The 21,269-nt window shown below is 39.9% G+C and overlaps 1 protein-coding gene across 5 annotated transcripts in view; it reads right to left on the bottom strand.

The window, feature by feature from the left end:
• Positions 1 to 19,154: 19,154 nt before the first annotated feature.
• LOC143721140 (mixed lineage kinase domain-like protein) overlaps positions 19,155 to 21,269 on the bottom strand; it is a 44,539-nt gene continuing 42,424 nt past the window's right edge. For all 5 annotated transcript variants that reach the window (XM_077211362.1, XM_077211361.1, XM_077211363.1 and 2 more), the window contains one exon: positions 19,155 to 19,754. In XM_077211362.1, the coding sequence (XP_077067477.1) occupies positions 19,714 to 19,754 (41 nt within the window). In that variant the 3' untranslated portion in view covers positions 19,155 to 19,713. The remainder of the gene's footprint in view (positions 19,755 to 21,269) is intronic.

Raw genomic sequence — 21,269 nt, 5'->3', positions numbered from 1 at the left:
ACGGCCAAACCGTTCGAGATATCAAAAATCCGCTGGCAATTTTTCATCCTCAATTGCTTGACTTCATGCACACCGAGTTTGGTGGTGATTGGACGAATTTCCTAGGAGAAGTGTTTCGAATTCCATTGCATGCGTTTCCAAACAAACCATAATAGCCGACTTCCTGTTGGGCTGGGGTAAAAAGTAAAAGTACAAAGGATATATAAACCGATGAGATCTATATGTGTACCGAGTTTCATATTATTACATGCAAGCGTGTTTGATTTTTGGACCAAGTTTTCGGACCCCGTTCCAGGGGGCGCTGTCGAGCCCCCCTGCCACGCCCGGGTACCATCTTCAGCCCGGCCCTGATGGCCGCGGGTTCTGACCTGTGTGCAAAGTTTCAAGAGTTTTCGTGCACGTTAAGAGCCCCAAAAGTGCCCGAATAGTCGTTAGAATAATAATAATAATAATAAATATAGCTGCGAGCAGCGATTACGGGCCCAAGCCGGTGGCACCGCAACCCCGGTGCCTTTAGTTACCTAAAGGCACCGGGGTGGCGGTACCGCCGGCTTTGGCCCTTCATCGCTGCTCGCAGCTATATTTATATATATATATATATATATATATATATATAAAAAGCCGGTGGCACCGCCACCCTGGTGCCTTTAGGGTTATTGTGCACGACGTGACAAAATATCTGCTGGCTATCTGCCGAACGGCTCTGGTAGTTCCGCTTCAGCACTGATGATGTTGTAGAAATAGTGCGCTCTGGTTGGTCTGGATTATTCGGGATTTTTTATTTTATACAGAAATAAGTTATTATAATTCAGATGAGAATAAAGTTAGTGTTGACTAAAATGAAGGAAAACAAATATATTGATCTGAAATATAGCACATTAATTTTAAATTTATTTAGGTTCAATTACCAAACATACAATCTTAATTTAATTTAAAGCAAACAATACATTTAAAAGATATGGGTTGTATGCACTTTTTTTTAATAAAAAAATATATATATCCAAAAATCAAGGCCTTAAAGGGTTAAACTCTTGTCACTGTAACAGACACAATCTCTCACACACACACACACACACACACACACACACACACACACACACACACACACACACACACACACACACACACACACGTCAAGTCACTTCCATTTTAGATGCAATATTGAATAAGCAGAAAATTCGGATTTTCTGCTCTGAAAATATAAATAAGCATAAAAATTGAATAAGCACTTTTAATATTCTAAACAGAATAAGCACTAGTCGCTAATGAATAAGTACTAGTACTTAATGGAATAGATACTAGTATCTAAAAAATAAGTACTAGTAGCATGAAAATAGAGACTAGTAGGTTAAAATGATAAAATGTTAAAACGGCTTGCCATATTGGCTCAGAGAGAGAGAGAGAGAAAATGACCTTTTAGATACTAGTACCTATTAATAGATACTAGTATTTATTCAATAAATACTAGTACTAAGTCATTAGATACTACTACCTATTAAATAGATACCAGTACTTATTCATTAGCTACTAATACGTATTCAAAAGAATATCTAAAGGATAAGCACTAGTATCTAAAGAATAGGCACTAGTACTAAAGAATAAGCACTAGTCGCTAATGAATAAGTACTAGTACTTAATGGAATAGATACTAGTATCTAAAAAATAAGTACTAGAAGCATGAAAATAGAGACTAGTAGGTTAAAATGATTAAATGTTAAAACGGCTTGCCATATTGGCTCAGAGAGAGAGAGAGAGAAAATGACCATATTCAAACCAAAATATCTGACTTCCTCTTGGTCTGAGCTAATGACAGTTAATTAGAAAGTTGTCCGGCTTGATTTGAACAATATGCGTAGCGAGTTTTATGATTGTAGGTAAAACTATAAAACTAACCCCCCCACTTTTGTCAAAAGGTGGCACTACTGAGTCCCTGCACCACGCCCGTTTCTGAAACTTTGCACATGTCTACTGGCTAATAAATGTGATCTGTCTGTCGAGTTTCATGCAATTTCAAGCAATTTCAGGCATGCTAAGAGTCTCAAAAGCATCCAAAAAGAATTTTAAAGTTTGATGCGTTGCCACGGCAACAGTATCAAAGATATCAATAATCCTTTCACAGGTCTACATCTGCCGTGTATTTACATTATACAGATGAAGTTTGAAGCAAATCGGGTTAAAATAAGAGGGTGATTTCAAAGCATTTTGAAAGTGACACTTCCTGCTGCCAGTTGGTGGCGCTATAACTTTGACTCACAATAGTCACATCCATGTGATCGGCCTCTTACAACGAACACACTGCTGAAGTTTCATTAAGATCAGCTAATGTATGCTGAAGTTATAACACACTTCCTGTTTCACGTTTCTCGCCATAAATTCGTTTCCTCGCCACGGCCAAACCGTTCGAGATATCAAAAATCCCCTGGCAATTTTTCATCCTCAATGTCTTGACTTCATGCTGACCGAGTTTCGTGGCATTTCTTTGAATTCTCTAAGAGAAGTACTTTAAATTCCATTGCATGCGTTTTACAAACAAATCTAAATAGCCGACTTCCTGTTGGGCTGGGGTAAAAAGTAAGAGCATGAAGTATATATGAACCGATGAGATCTATATGTGTACCGAGTTTCATATTATTACATGCAAGCGTGTTTGATTTATGGACCAAGTTTTCGGACCCCGTTCCAGGGGGCGCTGTCGAGCCCCCCTGCCACGCCCGGGTACCATCTTCAGCCCGGCCCTGATGGCCGCGGGTTCTGACCCGTTTGCAAAGTTTCAAGAGTTTTCGAGCATGTTAAGGGCCCCAAAAGTGCCCGAATAGTCGTTATAATAATAATAATAATAATAATAATAATCCTTAGGAAAACAATAGGGCCTTCGCCTTTTCAAGGCTTGGGCCCTAATAATCCTTATGAAAACAATAGGGCCTTCGCCTTTTCAAGGCTTGGGCCCTAATAATCCTTAGGAAAACAATAGGGCCTTCGCCTTTTCAAGGCTTGGGCCCTAATAATAATAATAATCCTTAGGAAAACAATAGGGCCTTCGCCTTTTCAAGGCTTGGGCCCTAATAATCCTTAGGAAAACAATAGGGCCTTCGCCTTTTCAAGGCTTGGGCCCTAATAATCCTTAGGAAAACCATAGGGCCTTCGCCTTTTCAAGGCTTGGGCCCTAATAAAATAAACAGAACAACCAATACACAATGCGCTTACTTCACTTAAAACACTTCAAAGTATCCTGAATCAAATTTCTCTGCAATGAACCCAATCAGTTCATTAATTCAGTTCAACAGTTCAAACAGTCCATGAACTGTTCAGTTCAGTTCTGGAATCATCTTCCTGATGAAACGATTAGAAAATGCACAGTTCTGTCCTACAATTCAAAGGTGAACAATTCACTTTCAGTTTCTCTTTTCACCGGGAAACACGATTTCGTTCTTGGGTGGCTCGCCAGTCCAACTCCACTGTAAGACATCCAAAGAGGAGTTGAGACGGTTCACAATCCAGGATTGACTCGCAGTTCCCTCGAATACCACAGGATGGATCGCATTCAGACGGATGTTCCAGCATTCACATGGAAATGAAACACATCAAAGAAAAACAAAAAACCTGGCCGTGAAACACAAGACCAAAATATCAATTAGCATCTTGTTTCATTAAAATCACTTTCAGTTTTACACAACTTCTTGTAAACACATCAACAATGTTCATTTATGAAACTGCAATAAATACATTTTCTTGCATACTTGCTTGTGATATATTATTTAACACAAAATCACTCTTCATTCACTTAAGTTACAACTCCACTGTAAAACATCCAAAGAGGAGTTGAGACGGTTCACAATCCAGGATTGACTCGCAGTTCCCTCGAATACCACAGGATGGATCGCACTCAGACGGATACAGTTTTCAATTTACACTCAACTGTATCTTTTACTAATACTGCATTAAATAACCAATGCTTTAGTGTAACACACTTAATATGACCTTGAATAGACCGTATAAAACCACACGGTATAGAAAAATAAATGCACTATATTGACTCACCAAGGAACTCTCATACAGTGTGCATCTGGAGAACAGGAAAATTCCAGATGACAATGTTCCAAAACGTCAATCTCACACACACGCCTTCTCTTTGAATCCTTTGTTAGAAATATATATAGGCACATGGAATATTAGCATTAAGCTAGCGCACCATTATTGCGTCATTAACACGAGGTCGGACACACTATGAGCATAATCAGATCTCTTACTACATTTAACCGTCACTTAACTCTATATTATCATCATATGACTGATTTATAGACAAATTAAACAACTCTTACATCAGTTTTCGATGTATTTAGAGCTTAAAATCGCCCGGAGCAGCAACAACCATCTGCTCTCATCAGATTCACGGAGGAAAAGAAAAATCTAGTACGCACTACTTTCCAAAGTCCCGCGATAGCGGAAGCTCACATGACGTCACTCAAAGCGCGATCTAATTGGAGGCCTTCCAAAAGAAGGTAATACTTATTGAACAATTTTATAATATTCATATTTATGTTTTTTTTTCATTTTTATATCATTAATAAATCCTTTTACAACTCATATGTGCTGTCAAAATCTTTCATTTAACTCGAAGTTTATTCTGTCCCTGCCAACCCTTATTGGTAACCTAGGTTACACTTTCCCCCTCCAAATTCAGGCACGTCCTCGGGCCTGCTGGAGGTTGACATGTCACCACAGTGGGGAAATCTTCAGACATATTCAGGGACTGATCACTGATGGACGTGGATTCCTCCAAGGAAGTGGTAAATGCAGAACTCAACCCATGCAATAATGACTGAATAACTAGGGTCAAGGGATTTCCTAACTTATGATACTGCAGCTTGTTAGGAGGCCCACAATTCCTTTTCGAACGTCTATGGTCAGTAGCTCATCTGGCTCAGGGTAGTCACTCGCAACATCTTCAACAGATGAACTCATGTCGTTGGGCTGTGTTCCTTCAGTTACAGTGTCCAATAGATCTGAAGACTCCAACACATTCTCACTAATGGGTGGTAACACCTCTGGGACTTCAATTTCCTGAGCACATTCCTTCCTGCAAGTCTCCACTTCAACCGTGTCTTCTTCTTGAACAGCGTCAGCCTCAACAGGATTGATTTCAGGTAAGTGATCTTCCATTTCATCATTTGGCTGAGTATCTATGGTGTTTCCTTTTAATCTGATGTCAGGTAAGGTCTCTTTTTCCAGGTAAGTTCCATTCACAGGCTCCACCACGGGAGAACGTGACTCATGAGAATCCATTCCAGGTAAGTTCTCTACAAGCTTAGGATGTTCTGGAGGTTGTACTGAACTCCAATCGACACCTTGAATTTCCAACATAATAAGAATCATCTTCTGATCCTGACTGACAACTCTGATGCTCTTGATGAACCGCTTCATTTACAGAGTGGGATCTGGTTCTAGGCTTGCGACGAGGGTTCAAATTGGTTTCTTCAAGTTCATTCTCAGGTAAGAATCCACAAGGCAATAATAGATCGCGGTGTAACGTGCGGGTTGGTCCATCTTTCCCCTCTGGACAAACTGTATAAACTGGCATGTCTCCTGCTTTCCGGACTACCACGTAGATTTCAGATGCCCATCTGTCTGACAGCTTGTGTTTCCCTCTCAATTTGACATTTCGCACAAGGACTCGATCACCTGGTTCAAGTGTAGAGGCAACTACATTTCTGTCAAAGCGCCTTTTGTTCTTATCGGCCACTTTGGATGCATTGTCAGAAGCAATTCTGTAGCTTTCCTCTAATCGACTCCTTAGAGCTTTCACATATTGCGAATGAGAGTGTAAATGGGAGTTGGTTTGAAGCCCAAAAGCAAGGTCGATTGGCAATCGAGGCTGCCTCCCAAACATTAACTCATAAGGCGAGTATCCAGTTACATCGCTCCTGGTGCAGTTGAATGCATGCACCAATGGTCTGACATGATCTTTCCAATGAGCTTTGCTTTTGTTTTCCAGAGTGCCTAACATCTGCAAGAGAGTTCGATTAAAACGCTCCACCGGGTTCCTTCTAGGATGGTAGGGGGTGGTTCTCACTTTGCGGATGCCAGCAATTTTACACAGTTCTTGGATAGTACGGGATTCAAAGTCTGGCCCCTGATCACTGAGCAGCTTCTCAGGAAACCCGTAATGAACAAAGAAATTATCCCACAGGCATCTAGCAACTGTCTGTGCTTTCTGGTTACGCGTAGGAATGGCAACAGCGTACTTGGTAAAATGGTCCGTAATTACCAAAATATCCTTAGTGTTACTGCTGTCTGGTTCCAGCGACAGAAAATCCATACAAACTAGTTCTAGTGGCCTTCGAGTCTGGATGTTCAAGGGAGCCGCTTTCTGTGGAGGTGTTTTCCGACGAACACAGCGCTCGCACCCTTTGATCTTTTTGTCAACGTCGGTTGCCATCTTTGGCCAATAAAACCTGGAGCGTAGAAGATCGAGAGTTCGCTCAAAACCAAGGTGGCCCATGTCATCATGAAGACTGGTAAGTACAAGGTCTCGAAGATCCTCAGGTAAAGCCAATTGGTTCAGCACTTTGTCTTCATCCATCCTCTTCCGATATAACAACCCATTCTTCAGCTCAAGCTTGTTCCATTGTCTCATCCACAAGGTTACTTCAGGTGAGTGCAATTTCAGGTTTGAAGGCTTGTTGTTAGACTCCAAGTAACCAATTACCTCTTTAATTTCAGGGTCAGCTTGCTGCTTCCTGATCAGATCCTCTTCGGACAGGTAAAGTATCTCTGGGAGACCAAGACCATCTTCTTTCTGGATTTCTGGAGGTAAGGCCTTTACATTCATGCTCAGGGATTCTAACAATGTCAGCGGGACAGACTGAAAATGATGGGACTGATTGACGTGATGTTTCCCACATATAGCCTCCACTACTTCAGGTAAGATTGTCTCAGTGTTGTCTTCAAGATCTTCAAGATGATGTAGAGTGAACTGTCTGATTCGTTCTTGCTCTTTTTTAGATTCCAAATCGTTTGATGGTTCACCATGGGGACGACGGGACAATCCATCAGCATCTTGATTTTGTGCTCCAGCTCTGTATCGGATCTTAAAGCTGTACGTTGAGAGACTGGATAACCATCTGTAACTGGTAGCATCCAGTTTAGCTGATGTTAGCACGTACGTGAGGGGATTACTATCAGTTACCACGGTGAAGTCTGCTCCATACAGATAGTCGTGGAATTTTGTGGTTACTGCCCATTTGAGGGCCAGAAATTCCAATTTGTGAGCAGGATATTTGGCCTCACATCTTGTTAATCCACGGCTGGCGGATTTGCATATCCCAACACAGGAGCTGATGTTAGCCTGTCCACGAGACCTTCAAACGCCTGTTGACATTCAGTTGTCCATCTGTCACCCAGAGAGTCTTTTGGATTGAAGTAAGTATGATCTTTATCTTTCTTTTTCCCCTTTCGCACCGGAGGATAGCCAGCTGTAAGGTTGTTAAGCGGCTTTGCAATCTTGGAGAAATCTTTAACAAACCTCCGGTAATATCCCGTAAATCCTAAGAAGGATTTTAGTTCTCGAAGGTTCTGGGGCCTTGGCCAGGTTTTAATAGCCTCAATCTTTGATGGATCAGTTTCGACACCGTTCTGAGAAACAATGTGGCCCAAATAACGCATGGATGTCTGGAAGAATTTGCATTTCTCGGGTGAGAGCTTCAATCCGTACTCTTTCAGGCGATTCAAGACTTGTGTCAGTCGACCGTTCATGCTCCTCAAGGGTTTCAGAGAAAATGATAAGATCATCGATAAAGACTAAGACTTCTCTTCTGTTCAAGTCACCCATACAATGCTCCATAAGCCGCTGAAATGTGCTGGGCGCGTTCGTGATCCCTTGCGGCATACGGTTGAACTCCCAGAACCCAAGAGGACATACAAACGCGGTCTTCTGCTTGTCTGCTTCATCCATTTCAATCTGGTAGTACCCAGACTTAAGATCGAGAACAGAGAACCACTTGGAACCGGTTAGCATGGTGAACACTTCCTCCAGGTTTGGGAGGGCGTATGCATCTCGTATGGTTTGAGCGTTTAACTTCCTAAAATCAATACATAGCCGCACTGAGTTGTCTTTTTTTCTGACGACTACGATGGGGGATGCAAATGGGGACTCAGACTCTCGTATAATACCTGCTGCTAACAACTCCTGTAGATGTTTCCTGACAGCTTCAATGTCTTGTGGGTGAAGGGGACGAGCTCTATGTTTGAAAGGAGTTCCGTCACTCAATTGAATTCGTTGCTTCACTTTATCAGTGTGCCCATAATCCATGTCTGTCAAAGCAAACATTTCAGGCATAGAGTTCAGCAAGGCGGATATCCGTTCTTTCCATTCGGGGGGCAATAGAGAGTTTCCAAAATCGAAAGTTATCTGAGAACTTCCAGGCCTTCCTCTCGTTTCACCATTGTCACTGGTTACCGGTTTGTTCACCACTTGCTGGACAGCATGCATTTCCGCAATTACTGACCTGGGAGGGATTACTATGTCAGTCTGGGCTTCATTCTTAACTACCACAGGCAAAGAGAAGAATCGTTTACCAGGTAAGGTGTGCAACACACTAGCGACTAATAAACCACCAGGCAGCGACGATATTGTGGGAGGACTTAGAACAGTCAGTTTCTCTGATGGAAGATAACTCAGGTATACCGCTCCATCAAGAACGGCAGTGCTTCCTGCTGACACAGTTTCAGGGACCGTCCCTTTAAACGTGACACATCCCAGGGTTTCGGCACATGACTGTTGATGCCTCATATCAAGTGTCTTCCATACAGCTGCATAACCGTTGGAAGTTACATTGGGGCTGACAGTCTCTTCCTGCACATAACTGGAGTAAAGTGCATCCAAGGTGTTTGTACCGACGAGAACTTGTGGTACGTTTACCAAATCCGGAACCACCAGAGCTAGCGTGGTAACCTCGCCGTCTGTTCCTAGGAACTCTTTGGGAAACATTAAAGTCTCAGTCTCCATATGCCCTGCTACAGAGACTGTCTGGTGTTTAACTGAGTAGTAGTGGCTTGGTTATTTAGGTCCCACTGGGCTCGTTTTTCTCTCAACTGGCGCCTCTTCTCATCTACCTTAGAAGGGTTCGGGTCCTTTTCGCAATTGATGGCGAGGTGTCCATCCTCCCCACATCTGAAGCAGTATCCAGGATGAGGACGAGTAACTGTCACTGTCACTGAACCGCCTCTGAATTGGTTATTCTCACCTCTCCCGGTTTGCCTATACTGAACCCTTGCTGTCATCCCCGACCGATGTTGTGGTGTTTCAGGAGTTGACAACTGAGCCTTTAACTCTGCCATTTGCTTCCTCAGTCCTGCTATTTCCTTAGCTGCTGGGGTTTCTTTCGTCACTTTACCAGAGATGGATGTTCTCATAGCCTCTACTTCTGCTTGCAGTTCTATTAGTTCTTTCTTCAGCTGGATCAATTCAGGATTGTTGGAATGGTCCGGCTGGCACTTCTGGTAATTGGAGGTTTGCATAGCAGCAGCCTGAGCATTGGCTCCAGACATCTGAGACTGCATAGTGTCCATTCCTTGGACTGTTTCACCAACTGCATGAGGAGTACGGGAGTAAGTTGACATTTGATGAGTGGCAGTTCTCATTTTGGGACCATTACCAGGTTTGTTAAATCCGAAATAGTTCCTCATTCGGTCTTCCTTTGAGGCTTGCCGGTCTTCTTCCGTGCAAATTTGTACTACCATTTCTGCGAAAGAAGGTGGGTTGATCTTTTTCTTCTCTAGCTGTAAACTGGAGATTAACTTGTTATCCCAGCATCCACGGCAGAATTGTTTTATCAGACAGCGGTTTTGCTCACTCTCCGCAATGCCGCCTCTCCTTACAGTGGTGCTCAACATAACCTGCAACCGATGCAAATAACTGGAAGGCTTTTCCCCTTGATTCTGTAGCATGGTCATGAATTTTGCTAACAGCTCATCGCCATCCTCCACAGATCCGTAAACAGACTCTAGCAACTCCAAGTAAACTGAAGGTAAAGACTGAGGACTCACATGTTTAATGACATCAGCTGCAGGAGGAAGCAGACTATCCAGTATCCTCCTCGTGCGAGACAAATCCGAAATGGAGGGATCGTCTAAAAGGAATTGAACACTTGCCCGCCACGTGTCGAAATCTGGTTCTTTGCTGGCCTTGGAACTTTCCCAGAGAACGACCTGAGACGGAAAAAGGCAGGTTGCAATGTAGCAGTGTCGTTAGTTCTGACAATGTGTTCAACTACCACCTTTTGCACGCTGGGCGGATCAATCATGTCCATGGTAAGTACTGCAGGAGGTAAAACTGTAGGAGCAGGATAGCTAGTTCTATGGCTGGATCTTTCCTTGGACAGGTTTTGTGATGTTTCAGATTCATTTGAGGGAGGGGCTACTTGTTCGGTTGTCACTTTCTGTAATTTCGCTGGGGACGACTGTCCATCCAGTGAACTGGTGGTGCTACTGTCACGAGTTTGGGAGTCTGCAACATGTGGATGCTCCACTCTTTCATCTGAAGCAGATATGGGCGCAGCAACTGAACAGCCAGCTTTAATCCTCTTTAACTCCTCCTGGAGCACTTCTTCAATTGATTTTCCACTAGCACTAGCAATAGTTTGTAGTTTTTCCAAATACAGCTTAGTGGCACTGTCACTAGCAACCTGAGGGTAGACACAGCTTAAGGCACGCACTATGAAAGTGGTATCTGGGTTTGACGTACTGACCATTGTTACAGGCAGCAGGGGCATTAGTGCTTTCATAGCAGAGCTATAAGTAAACTCTATAATGGCATGCTGGTGGAATTCGGAGTTTGGGTCATCGATAAGAAGGTTGCGACTAATGCTACCATATCTCAGCAACCATTTTTCTAAGTCCTGATCTGTTTCAGTAAATGTTAAACCGCTGACTATCATGGCGTTTGAAACATCTACGTTCTCTCTCTTTACAATATCCATGTCGTCAATGTTCTATTAGAGTGTAAGTGTGAAATATATACGTATAGTTATATTGTCTCTTTCCGGGGTTTTTTCAGTTTGGACTCAAAACCGAATCACTGTTGCTGCAAACAATCTTCTCTCCTGGCTGGCTCTTGCCAAGTTTATGTAATCTGAACCCGATGATAAGTTCACTACATCAAATTCACTAATGGACCAGTGGCTTAGAAGATTTAGATTCGCTCGAGGAGAGAGATGATGCAGCAGCAGTGAACACTCAGACCAACAGGTAAGTTAACAAATTGTAATTTTAAGTAGACCAATATAACAAAAGATTTAATGCATGAAAATTTAAATGAATTCAGAATTATTAATTTTATCCCTTCCTTTTTTTTTTAGAATTAATTCTTTGTTCAAATTCCTAGTTTCACAAACCACTAAGAACAATTAGTGAAATCAATTTCTCGTTAACCCTCTAATTCACTTTTCTTTTCTTCACGGTAAATCTTCACCATCGGATTTCACCCAGATTCAATTGAAATAAAATAAACAGAACAACCAATACACAATGCGCTTACTTCACTTAAAACACTTCAAAGTATCCTGAATCAAATTTCTCTGCAATGAACCCAATCAGTTCATTAATTCAGTTCAACAGTTCATGAACTGTTCAGTTCAGTTCTGGAATCATCTTCCTGATGAAACGATTAGAAAATGCACAGTTCTGTCCTACCATTCAAAGGTGAACAATTCACTTTCAGTTTCTCTTTTCACCGGGAAACAAGATTTCGTTCTTGGGTGGCTCGCCAGTCCAACTCCACTGTAAGACATCCAAAGAGGAGTTGAGACGGTTCACAATCCAGGATTGACTCGCAGTTCCCTCGAATACCACAGGATGGATCGCACTCAGACGGATACAGTTTTCAATTTACACTCAACTCTATCTTTTACTAATACTGCATTAAATAACCAATGCTTTAGTGTAACACACTTAATATGACCTTGAATAGACCGTATAGAAAAATAAATGCACTATATTGACTCACCAAGGAACTCTCATACAGTGTGCATCTGGAGAACAAGAAAATTCCAGATGACAATGTTCCAAAACGTCAATCTCACACACACGGCTTCTCTTTGAATCCTTTGTTAGAAATATATATAGGCACATGGAATATTAGCATTAAGCTAGCGCACCATTATTGCGTCATTAACATGAGGTCGGACACACTATGAGCATAATCAGATCTCTTACTACATTTAACCGTCACTTAACTCTATATTATCATCATATGACTGATTTATAGACAAATTAAACAACTCTTACATCAGTTTTCGCTGGATTTAGAGCTTAAAATCTCCCGGAGCAGCAACAACCATCTGCTCTCATCAGATTCACGGAGGAAAAGAAAAATCTAGTACGCACTACTTTCCAAAGTCCCGCGATAGCGGAAGCTCACATGACGTCACTCAAAGCGCGATCTAATTGGAGGCCTTCCAAAAGAAGGTAATACTTATTGAACAATTTTATAATATTCATATTTATGTTTTTTTTTCATTTTTATATCATTAATAAATCCTTTTACAACTCATATGTGCTGTCAAAATCTTTCATTTAACTCGAAGTTTATTCTGTCCCTGCCAACGCTTATTGGTAACCTAGGTTACACATGTCTCATGTGTATTTCTCTCATATTAAATATAAAACGCATGTGTAGACTAATATTTTTCTAATGTCTGGACTCCTTTATTAAGGGAGTATGGATATATAAACAGACGTTTCAGTATTAAATGCATTTTCTGAGAATTTATATTTCAAGTTTTGACTGCAAATGTCACGTCCATAGCGCTGGAATGGCCCAATTTTAAAGAATTTATCCTCAACCAGTTTTTTTGTGTAGTGTAATATCGAGCCTGGCAAAAAGTAAAAAAAAAAAAAAAAACAACGTTCTGTAAAGTGTCTCCACAACTTCCTCCCAAAACGCCTTATTGTGTGGTCTCTCCCAGACCCTCGGGCTTCGTTGCATTTAAAGGGTAGTTACTTCGAGCCCTATCAGATGAGCAACTGCTTCATTCTGCCATCGTCTTCTGATATTTCGGACACTTGCAATTATTTGTGAAATTGAAATGACAGTAAGCTGGCAATTTCAATTAACTGCCTGAATACTCTCTCCATTTTTTTTGTTTGTGTGTTTTTGGTTTGTTTGTTTGGTGTTGGGGCTGCTGACTGGAACCTCAAAAGGTAGAATTTGCGATAAAAAAAAATGTAGGCCTATGGAAACGGCTCAAGGGCACTTTTTTTCAGTGCTTTCGGCATTCGTGACGTCATCACGCACACAATCTTATCGGTAAAAGGCCAATTGAATGGAAACAGTCTGGAGACGGAAAATTTCGTAATGTTTTTTTTTCGCATATTCACTTTGTCGATAACATAACAGCGCAAAAAGTGGATGGAAACGAGGCTACAGACGCTGTTACACTGCACAACGAAGCTCTACCTGTATTTACGTCGTGTTTGCATTGTTATTTGGTGAAAAAGCATTCGTGAGTGTGCAAAAACTGCGTTGCAATAATGAGATCTTTATTCACGCGGTCACCAGACAGTAGGCTATGTCATCTGCTCAGCTCATCACTGCAACCTTTCATGTGATGGAATAGATTTAAATATAATGGTTTTAAACAATACAATTAAAGATTTGTTATTCTTCTCGAACGCTGTAATAGAAACATAGTAGTTTCCGAGAGTTTCACATGTAATACTAGCTATTTTATATGCAAACATGTCAGCCAATCACAGCAGTTGGCGTTTACACTGAAGTCTCACAGCAGACACGCCCCTTCAAACAGAGCGTTTAAATCAGAGGCTAAAATCAGGCTAGAAAAATGCCTTTTATTTCTTAATTATGACAATGTTTGATGTAAAAATCATACTAACATTATAAGGGCACCCCAGGCAACATCATAAAATAATAAAATAATCCAGTTCATGACCCCTTTAAGCATTTGAATTGTCACATGTTGCGTATGCATATCTATAGTCTACAACAAATGTTGTAACCTGTAAGGAAAGGAAATGCAATTTTACAAAAGAAGAATGTTAACTTGAAAAAGCTAAATGTTAATTTAAAATCAGCCTACTTCAGTGTAATATGTTACCATATTATTATGCTTAACACTGAGAATTTGAATAATTGTAATGTGACGATCGGGTGCGGATATCTAAATCAGAGAAAAATCATAGATTCGAGAGTGTCGCGAGTGGATGATTTATTTTAACAGCAAATCAGTTAACATTAGAACTTATCCACATATCTGTAAATGACAGCTGGTTCTGTTGCCAGTCATGGCTATTGACTAAATATTGCTTTTACTTAACTTTTTTTGCATGTGTGAGTGTGTGACCTTGAAGGAATCCAAAAGTAATCAGATTACATTACTTTCATAATGTGGGGTTTGGATTACGTTACGGAATACCTTTCTTTTATGAATTAATTTGTAACTGTAACAGAATACATTGTAAGGGGTATACAGTCAACAATGTTGTGCAAGTTACTTCCAAACTGTAATACATTATATATTACTTGTTACTGTTATTTAAAAGTAATTCATTAACTTACAATATTACTGTCTCAGAATTATAATGCGTTACATTACTCCTGTATTACTTTTGAGTTACTTTCACCAAAATAACTATACAGGAGTAGAACTTAACATTCTAAAATGACTAAGGCTTTAAGGATATGCCATATCATATGAAACCGAAATCGCGACACTCAGATCCACGAACCTGCAGAATCGCGACACACCCCTTCCAACTCCCAGCGTTATCCATACCGTCCAGATCCAATGCTACCACAACTTTAAATTACTATTAGTATTATCTGAAGTTAACTTAACATGATAAAATACATAGACCTACACCACAAAACTAGTTGAGGATAAATTATTTAAAATTTGGGAATTCCAGCCTTATGGACATGACATTTGCAGTCAAAACTTGAAATATAAATTCTCAGAAAATGCATTAATACCAAAATATTGAAATGTCTGTTTATCCATAGGCTCCTCCCTGAAAGGAGTCCAGACATTAGAAAAATATCAGTCTACACATGCGTTTTATATTTAATATTAGGGAAATAGACAGTCATGCGTGACAAAAAAAATCTTTAACTTTTAGGAGGCAACGATTATTATTATTATTTTATTTTTTTAATTCTGTGAATTACACTGCGCAAATCGGATGAAGAAGGGTTGGCTCTCCACAGAACATAAAATATTCATTTTATTTTATTTTTCGTGTTCGCATTTATGAGGAAAAAACAATGTTACAGACGTGACAGTTCTCAGCTATGGACGTGACCGCTCTGAAGCGGCACTAAAAGACTGCTCTAGGGTCCTTCGGTCCAAATGGTCCAGACGCATTTAAACATTTTTTTTTTTTAAATCATAGCTTCATCGGAATGGTCTGAAATTTGGTGACTTTTTTAGTACTTGGTATATGAACATCCAAAAAAATTGGGGACAGGATTTGAATAATCTAAGTGGTTGTAAAAAAAAAATAGTCACACTCAGGACCTTCAGCCCAAATGGACCCGGAATAGGAAATGAATGGGAAATTGGCAAAAATGTGAAAATACCGAGTTTTTTTGTGCGTACAATCTACAAATCAGCCACGATCCAGAAAAAAAGCACACAACAGTGAAGGGATGAATCTATAAAACATCAAGAGTGCAAAACAGACACATCCACACACACACAAACACACTTTTATACATAAACAAACTAAAAAATGTATATGTGATTTCATATGTTTTGCATTTTTAAAATGCTCAGTTTGTCCACCAGATGGCATCCATCTCATTTCAAAAATTGCTTTCATGAGGTCTAGGCTTGACTCTAAAATGAAATACAGCTTTAAAAAAAATTAAAAAAAATATTTTATTTATTTATAATTTTCTATTATATTCAATGGGGGGGAAATTGGGGGAAAATGGGTCATATTTATTGCATAAATATTAATTATAAATCATAAAATTATCTCAAAACACCAAAAAAGAAAAGAAAAAATATTATAAAAAACAAGTAAAAAAAAAAAATGATGATTTTCTTTTAATAAATATGAATCCCACCCCTCCGGCCCATTTGGACCCGAAGGTCCTGAGTGTGACTCTGAAACGAAGGACCCCAGAGGGTTAAAACTTTCACAGAGACCTTACACACACAAAGCCTTTCTTTAAAGTGAATTTCGTTTTGTATTAATTGTATCTTAATTTTAACCAATGTTTCGTCAACCAATTGCCTGGATTTAAGCGCGTGAACTGGAGCGCGTCTCATAAATGAACCGAAACTCAGCGTATAAGTATAGCCTATTCACGGACTTGAAAAATATATCTATATTGAAATGTCTACTTGTAAACAGAACAATTCAAAACGAAAGAAAACATGCTCTCTGCTTATGAAATGAAATTTCTCTCTGGTGCATTCACTACTGCGAAGATCGCGAGTCAGCATCGTCAACTTCATCTTGACTTTATTAATAGACAATTAAAATGTCTCCTTGTTATATTTGACATATTCATAATCATTGCTTTTGCCCGTTCTTTGTGACAGCTTTAAGGTTTATCGGCAGCGCCGCCGCCCTTACATGAACGCGTCACCACCGCATCAAAAACATGATTGCGTGATGAAAACATGAAAAATACCAAATAAACATAGCCTAACTGTTTAGGAAGAAAACACAGAACGAATAGCCTAATGCGCATACGTCCATCTCGCGAATGTATAGTCTTCTTCATGCCATCTTTACCATTAGCCGCTTTTCCACTGGCCAGCGCGAGCACATAGGCCGAAATCATACCTCACGGCACTCCTGTAAAAAAAAAATATCGCTATACAAATATATCAGACGCTGCCATTTAGTCTTTATTTACAGACTTGGACACCACACGCGGCTATTGACTGACCACGAACAGGTAATTTAGCCTACTTGCATTTTTCATTCGTTAATGTCTCGCGGTCTTGCTGTTTTTTGTTGTTGTTTGTTTTACAATTAAAACTAAAAGTCTGTTGTAACGCAAGCCTTACTGAACATGTACCGAGTAAAATATTACTGAAAATTGATAAGTAATGCCTTACACTACTGCGTTACAGCAAAAACTAATATGTTACTGTAATGCATTAGCCTTCTTTTGTAACGCGTTACTCCCAACACTGACAGTCAAAGACCCAGAACCAGATATGAAGAATTAAGAACCGGAGTCAGAATTATAATAAATTAAAGAAGAGATTTACTGAAGATAGTTTGCAGTTTCATCAGCAAAAGTCAGCTTCAAGACTCACACAGGAGTTCGTAGGCCGCCCCACTTACAGTTACAAAGATCACAAGCAGTTATACCATTTTCAAGGTCTAAGCTACGTCATTGCTTACAGGTTGAATGAGTCTCATTGGCTAAGAAATAGATAAAAACAGTAATTTTCCACACATATACATAGACTGAAGCATATCTCCATCGATTATGCAGCTGACACTCGGACCCTGAAGTTAGGCACGTCGTGACCTTCCAGGTCGCAGATTTGGGTTGCTGGGCGCCAGCATGTCCAGAACAACAACTCAGTCAATCTCCAAAAATTTCAGTGGTTCCTTAACCTGTAACCAAGAAGACTAACACACACACCGACACACAGCTTTTCCAAGGTTGGATTTGGCCAGGCTCTAACTATAAGCATCTCAAAACCTCAAGATAATGCATTCTTTCTCTCACGGATAGCTAAACTTTAGTCTAACTGGAAAGTAAGGCTTTAACAAAGAAATGGTCCCTTAAACTATTGGCTTCATTGACCCCTATATGTTTTAACACGTTGAAGACCTCAAACACAAAACAAGTCCATATTTAATTTCTGGAAGCCGGGCTAAATAAGCAAGCACTGTTACGGCATTCAGATATCAAATACAGACATTAAAGAATACATGAAAAGAACAATTCAGTAATCACACTGGTAACTTCTATAACAAAGTATAATCTCCAGAGAAGGCATTCAACTCATTTGATATTCAGAAGGAAAAATATTGATTAATACCTTAATTATAATCAATCATTACATATACATTAAAGCAGCAGTGGATTCCAATCCACCCCCTTCAACATTTTAAAAGTAACCCTTCCAAAATCTGAGTATGGTTGTAATCCGGACGTACTACATCCGCCATTATCATGTGATCTAACAGCGTCAGCTATCTTGCTTCACAGGCATTCAAAATCCTCTAGTAAAGGATCTAGTATCCTCCATCGTAAGTACACTTCAGAATCTCGTAGGAAGAAGTAGGTCAACCGGGTGCTTTTTGCCTAATCTTTTACTGTGAATTCGGACATACTATTTTTGTCTAATTTTTTTGCCTACTTAAAGGAGTAGTTCACTTTTTAAAAAACTTTTGCTGATAATTTACTCACCCCTATGTCATCCAAGATGTCCATGTCTTTCTTTCTTCGAAAAGAAATTAAGGTTTTTGATGAAAAAATTCTAGGATTTTTCTCCATATAATGGACTTCATTTAGTACCAAACGGTCCAAGGTCCAAATGACAGTTTCAGTGCTGCTTCAAATGACTTTAAACGACACCAGACGATGCATAAGGGTCTTATCTTGCGAAACGATCGGTCATTTAAAAAATAAATAAAACAGTTTAAGTTTTATAAGCACAAATGCTCGCCTTGCTCTGTTCTGTGATGCACGTTCGTGACTCTCCTGTTCGAACTCGTTCATCAAAATGAACGAGTCTTTTTTCGAGTATTTTCGTTCATTCAAGCAAAAGTTTTTTAAAAAGTGAACTACTCCTTTGCTACCATTGAAAAAAAAGATAGGAAAAAATATATACATCCGGGTCTTTTAATAGTTTACATTTCTTCAATAAACCAAGTATTCCTCTTCCACTTTTCAATTTTAACATTAGGGAAATAGGGAAATCATGCTTAATGTGAGAATTGCACGCACGCCCTTAAATACCCTGGATGTGGTTTGCAATGCAAATCTCAATAGCCAACGTGCATTGGCTCGCTCTGTTATCAGAAGGTGATTAGGCTCTCAGAGATCCCAATTCGTCAGTCACTGACCATTAACCTTGAACATTAACCTTGAACGGGAACTAAACTTCTACATATTATCCCCATATTATATTTGTAAAGTATAGACTTTTTGATCAGTCTTTCTTTTTTAATTGTATTTATTTAGCATTAAACAAACAAAATAATCATTGTTTAAAGTCATTAACAACATCAAGTTCTGCATCACTTAAGTCAAGTTAAATTGGAAGTAGTGAGAAAAAGAGGCAGAGTTTAAGCGGACTACGAGATTGGAGAAGTCCAGCAGCCCGTTATGACATTTTGATTAAAGGGTTCATGGTTTAAAAAATTAAACATGCAAGAATGAATTGTTCACAATAAGATCAATAATATGCATTTATAAAATAGAAATAGTGAATTTTCATTTAATTTCGACTTTAAAGTAGGCTATAGCATGTTTCTTAACTTCCGATTCCATGCTGACTCCTGAAATCTGCAATCCATAGACAATGTCTTTATGTTGATGGAATTACTCATAGGTGTTCTGCAACCGGCATTCCCCAAGAGTCAAGGGTTTGTGAGATGTAAAGTTGATCCTGCTCTCTGGAAATACCCCCCAGGTAGATGGTAACAGATTGTATCGTTAGAATCTGATGTGGACAATTTGCCAGCAGGCTTGGTTAGAGTTGCAGAGGTGCTCCTTCAATCCTCTTCCACCATTTTAAGGAGCATGTCCACCAACACTTAAAAAAAGAGACAATAAATAACGCTTTCTTAAAATTCAGATTTTCTATTGTTACCATAAAAAATTTAAATTTTTATGTTACTTTTCACATATTCACATTTAAATCATCTTATTTATAATGATGTCAGTTTTGTGCTTTTTGAGTAAAAGTAAAGATTAGCTGTAAGGTTATACCTTTTTTGGCCCATTGTAGCCTGTTTGTCCTTTCTTGAAATATCTCACCAAAAGTTTTTTGTAGGTATAACTAGTGCTGGGCGGTAAACCGGTTCAAACCGAAAACCGGTTTATATTTTCGTCATGATATTGATTTTGAATAAACCGCCATACCGGTGTATTTAATTAAACAACATTCGTAACAAACGTTACGCTGCTCGACACTGTTTCAGACGGACCCTTTACAATGTTGCACTTCTAAGCAGCGACGAGTGAGGGTAAACAAACAGGGGATTCGTAAATTTTGGGGCATCTCGCCCGGGGGGCGGGGTTACGTCCTGCGTCACATCTCTCATGCGGGTTCTCGTCGACCAGGGTCAGCGCGCACCCGTCAAAGATTCTATAGTTTATCCAACCGTCTCTCTGGACTCGTCTGTTGAGTGGGAAGTTAAAGGGTTAGTTCGCCCATTTAAGACATGAAGTTGTATGCAATCCTTACCAGCACTATAGTGTATACACACTGACCCACTCTGTTGTCACCCCCCTGGTCCGAGTTCTGACCGCTGGAAGTTTTTGAATGAAGTAATCCCGGCTACTTTCCGGGGCCACAAAACTGTGCGTTTTTACGTGAAAAAAAGATTTGCGTTTCAAAGCTTGATTAATTTAACACAAAAAAAAACACGCCGGGCAAAATTCATACCTCAGTTTTAATGCGGCACTATTTTCCTTCCATTTCTATCAATCCGCGCTGCTGTCAATGTCAACAGTGCGCACGTGACGATCAGCTCTTCCATAGTGTTTACACAATCGATCGATAACAAGGTAAAAAATATTAAATTAACAATGGTGCTGTCACAGTCTTCGTCTGCACCTGTCTGTCTTAGTCATCTTCACTACACTTCCCAGAATCCTTCTTGTCTCCACACCTGAACTCACTCCCTCACTTACCAGCCTGTCCCTCGTTATCATCATCAGTGTCACCTGTTTTCACCTTGTTATGTTTGATTCATGCTTGTATTTAGTTTGCTTCTGTTCAGTGTGTCCTGGTCGGTTGTTAAAGTTATATGGATGTGTTTAGTGTGTGTTTCTGCCCGTCATTCTGCCTGCCTGTCTGTACCTGTGAGTTTGATCAGTAAAACTGTTTGATTTGGAGCTTTTGACTCAGCCATCTTCTTCTACCCGCACAACACCGTGACAGAACAACCGACCTAGAAAATAACTGAAGAGCCGACCTAACAGAAGATGGACGAAGCGAGTCAGATTCTGTGTTCCATCTCTCAAAATGGCCGTAAGATTGAATCCTACTTAGAGGAATTTATAAAGTGCAGCCATCTAACCACGATTACCGATCAGCAGTTGA

Source organism: Siphateles boraxobius, unplaced genomic scaffold (assembly GCF_051911475.1).
Source record: "Siphateles boraxobius isolate OS27281-9 unplaced genomic scaffold, OSU_SipBor_1 65, whole genome shotgun sequence".
NCBI lineage: Eukaryota > Metazoa > Chordata > Actinopteri > Cypriniformes > Leuciscidae > Siphateles > Siphateles boraxobius.
This window is presented reverse-complemented; position numbering and strand designations above follow the sequence as displayed.